The sequence below is a fragment of the Spea bombifrons genome, chromosome 4, assembly GCF_027358695.1.
Source record: "Spea bombifrons isolate aSpeBom1 chromosome 4, aSpeBom1.2.pri, whole genome shotgun sequence".
Classification (NCBI taxonomy): Eukaryota; Metazoa; Chordata; class Amphibia; order Anura; family Pelobatidae; genus Spea; species Spea bombifrons.
Window position 1 is genome coordinate 101,402,752 of NC_071090.1, and position 4,022 is coordinate 101,406,773.

At 42.3% G+C, this 4,022-nt stretch overlaps 1 protein-coding gene across 1 annotated transcript in view; it reads right to left on the reverse strand.

The window, feature by feature from the left end:
- Window positions 1-352: 352 nt before the first annotated feature.
- CHMP7 (charged multivesicular body protein 7) overlaps window positions 353-4,022 on the reverse strand; it is a 7,868-nt gene continuing 4,198 nt past the window's right edge. Inside the window, exons 4-10 of the mRNA XM_053463067.1 lie at window positions 3,932-4,022; window positions 2,888-2,936; window positions 2,271-2,390; window positions 1,756-1,854; window positions 1,476-1,536; window positions 1,083-1,214; window positions 353-799 (exon numbers count right to left, since the gene is read on the reverse strand). The exon at window positions 3,932-4,022 is cut by the window's right edge and continues 43 nt beyond it. Coding sequence (XP_053319042.1) covers window positions 738-799; window positions 1,083-1,214; window positions 1,476-1,536; window positions 1,756-1,854; window positions 2,271-2,390; window positions 2,888-2,936; window positions 3,932-4,022 — 614 coding nt within the window. The 3' untranslated portion in view covers window positions 353-737. The remainder of the gene's footprint in view (window positions 800-1,082; window positions 1,215-1,475; window positions 1,537-1,755; window positions 1,855-2,270; window positions 2,391-2,887; window positions 2,937-3,931) is intronic.

Here is a 4,022-nt window from a genome sequence, read left to right on the forward strand (position 1 = left end):
AGTGCAGAGCTTGCTCGGGATTGGCAGCAGGCAGGTGTGAGTGCATCCTCACGCACAGCGATGTGAAGACATTTGGAGGATGGCCTGGTGTCAAGAAGGGCAGCAAAGAAGCCACTTCTCTCCAGGAAAAACATCAGAAACAAGACTGATATTCTGCAAAAGGTACAGGGATCGGACTGCCGAGGACTGGGGTAAAGTCATCTTCTCTGATTAATCCCCTTTCCGACTGTTGGCGTCTGTGGACGATTTATTTTTGATAAATGGACCAAGTGGGTTTGGGGACAGTGCGGAGCAGTTCAAGAAGCAAGATGCGCTGTGTTTTTATATACTGCTACCGAATAACGTTAGCGGGTTAGAGTTAAGAACTTTATTCAAAGTTTGAACACACATTTATTACAAATACATTTAATGAAGGCTATTGTAAACATAAATGCTAATGCAAGGAAAATAAGACATTTGGGGTTATGCACAAAATGTGATTCTGGTGAAAAGTTTTAAAAACACCAAGTGCTATGGTTCTTATCATATATTATTTTATGGTTGACTCTGGATTAACAAGAAGACACAGACACTGTACAGACTTTATCTTTATGAGAATACAGGTTCCTCGAGACTCAAATACTTTGGTTGAGCAATCCGCCACAAGGTGTGGTACAGCAGTTTCATAGTACATGATTACCACTGGGGATTGTCCGCTAGGCACACTCCCAGTAGCGGTAATGGGAATCCAGCAGGTGTCATTGCAGAATGGTCGCTGGGGCTCGGGGCGTCACTGCGTTGTATACTTCTTGGTAAACATCTGTGTGCGAAACTTAAGCATTAATATAAGAGAGAGAGAGTAATACGAGGCACACCACACATTCCTGCTTTCATCTAAGTGTAGAGATGCTGAATGAAGACAACTCCCCAAAAATACAGAGATCAGGACAAGAAAAATCTGAAATGCCACTGAAAGCATCATTTTTACCTAGTTTGCATAATATACAGTCTACAATCAATCATATCGGTAAATGATGTACAAGATGCACAAATATATTTACAAAATTGTATTGCAAGCTGCTAATGAAACGCTCCCGTCATACCTCCATCATCCTGAACAGTCACGGGCTGTTGAGGGGTAATCGGATTAGTTGGAACATCTGGAAGATCGATTAAAACTTCTTCTTGCTTGAGAATGTCATCCAACTCTCTCTCTAGGTCCTCAACGTCAATATCTACAATAAAGAGAGAGATCAATTGAGTAATAAGAGAATTTATAAAGAGTAGCTGGAGTAATAGGTGCCGTTTTACAGAGTTTACAGGGAACAATAGGAGGGGGTTACATGAAGTAATAGGAGGGGATAGAGGAAGGGGTTATACGAAGTTATAGGACATATAAGAAGGGGATATGTGGTAGAACATGAGGCATAACGGAAGTGAGGATAAGGCAGAATACTATGAACGATAAGAAGTGTCAGCAGGACCGGACTACGTACCAGTATCACTGATCACTGCTCCAGACAAAGTCTGATTGATGTCATCTTGCAGGTCACAGAACTAAAGCAGGAAGAGGATCATAGTTATGTTTTGTTCTCGGAGGAACATTATGAAACACTCCAAGTCATTCAAACATATAGAAGAGAAACGCGTTCACAATGTAAGAGCACAAAGCGCCAGTATAAGCGGCCCAATCCACCGTCTGACCCCGGACATACTTCATACTAACACGTGACGTGTCCACAAACAATCTTACGCTCAGTCAGCCACCATTATTACCTCTTGAATCTGATCCACTAAGCTTTCAGCTTTCTCTTGACTGACATCTTTCATGGCCAATCGCAGAGCAGAGACCCCCACCTCATATGCAGAGATGACCTATGAGCAAGGGACAAATCAGTCATATCCCATTTTTTAGAGCCACGAACCCCACAAGCACTCTGTACACATATTAAACATTTGATATGGAATCCTACATTGTAAACCGTATTTCTAAGAAAGAAAAAAAAAAAGCAAATAATATTAATTAAAAAAATATATATTATAACAAAAATAGGAAAAAAAAAAGTCACATAAGCTCTTGGGATATCTGAAAAAAAATATATTTTTGTTAAGTGTTTCCGTGACCAGTGACGTGCCATTATTGCCTGCGTTGTGATGTCAGCAAGCAGATACTTGAGGTTTGGGAGCGATATATATATATATATAATATAATATATATATATATATATATATATATATATACCACCTTTCCTTTTCTAAGCTGTCTGGTGTGTACATGACATGCTGGTTACCTTGCGGTCAGTCTCAGCCATTGATATTCTCTCTAGAATGTTCTGCACGGTGTCCAGTTTGTTCTGTAGCTCCGTCGCTCGCTTTTCCGCTAACTTCCGCCGCCGCAGACATCGCAGAGCCTGTTAGAGGAGGTGAAGACTGGGAATTACATTGGGATCAGGAAACGAGGAAAGGTGGTCGGAGTGATATGTGAGGAACATCTACACAGCAACGTGATCATTAATGCACATAATCAATAAAATCGACAAAAAAGATCACTATGGCAAGTAGTGTGACCAAGAACATAACAATTGGGACCACAAAGGTGGACAGACTTATAACACTCCCAAGTGTTTGGACTGGCCAAGGCCCACATCCCTCTGTCCTTCTTCCCAAGTGGAGCAGCACCTTCAAACTGTGTAAATAAAGTGCCTTACTACATATATATCTATAGGTCACAAGGACTCATTTGCATACACCCCCTCCCAACCATGCCTCTAAACACACCACCAGAAAGCAAAAGGCACCATCCTTGGCCATCATAATGCTGAGAAGTGCTATATATATATATATATATATATATATAAACATGTGAAGCATGGATAAGGGGCGGAATAATGATGTCTGAGCATCTCACCTGCTGCTTGTTTCCTGCATGTTTGCTGCTCAATGCTTCTTCCTTCAGTCTGCAAAGTCACAAAAAGGAGGGATAGGTGTTACAATGCGTCACAAAAAGACCAATGTCATCACTGAATGTGTGAGTGACCGGCTCTGCTGCGAGGGGAGAGAGAAGAGAGAGAGATTATGATCCAGATCTTATCTGGATCCTTCTGTCTGGCAGCCGGTGGATATCAGTGCGATGCAGAAACCTCCGCTGCTGCCGGCACTTCCCTGGGCTACTATAACGAAGCGCCAGCGTGACATGACTTTCCGGTGGCAGTGACGGGCAGCAGCGGAGATTGTCTACGTGCATCGCGCAGACGTCTAGGGATGCATCGGTAAGACAGGGGGGGGGGCAGGGGGGGCATACAGGGGTGGGTATAAGGCATATCTGGGGGGTAGAGTGACATATCTGGGGTATAAATCATATCTGGGGGTAAAGCATATCTGGGGTGGCAGAGGGGCATTTCAATAAGCATTATGAATTAAAGGGGGGGGGCTTAAAATGGCTATTGGTTTTCCAAATGTCTGTCTGTATATAACATATGCTGACCAACTGTATAAGATACCAAAAACGTTAAAATACCTTCCTATTCCTGTGTATTAGGTAAAATACTGTTTTACCATTCCACTCGTGTATTTTTTCTTTTAAAATGTTTTTTTCTTTAAATAAAAAAAAAAAACACCAGGGTGCAGCCTATAATCGAGCCATCATGGTATTTATGCACTGGTGAGTCGGTCCCGTGGAATGCAATGAGGTAAGAGGTCCTTGTTAATAAGTAACACACATATATATATATATATATATATATATATATAGATATAGCAGCATATAAAATGAAATCAAATGTTAACTTTTGAGCTATACATTGGCTAGTACAATGAACTTTAGCCTATACAAAGTGGCATGCCGTCATTTTTGGTCACTGCCGGCTTACTGCAGCTGCCACGCCCCGAAGACAATTGGTGTTCCGGTCCCGGTTCTAGACCCAGAGTGGAGAGCGCGGGTTCTCACACTCACCGGTCTGACTCTGTGCACGCGCTCTGTAATCTCTCGGACAGCAGTTTCTCGCTTTTCCGCAGCTCGTAGATGCCCACATCTGATTGGTTAA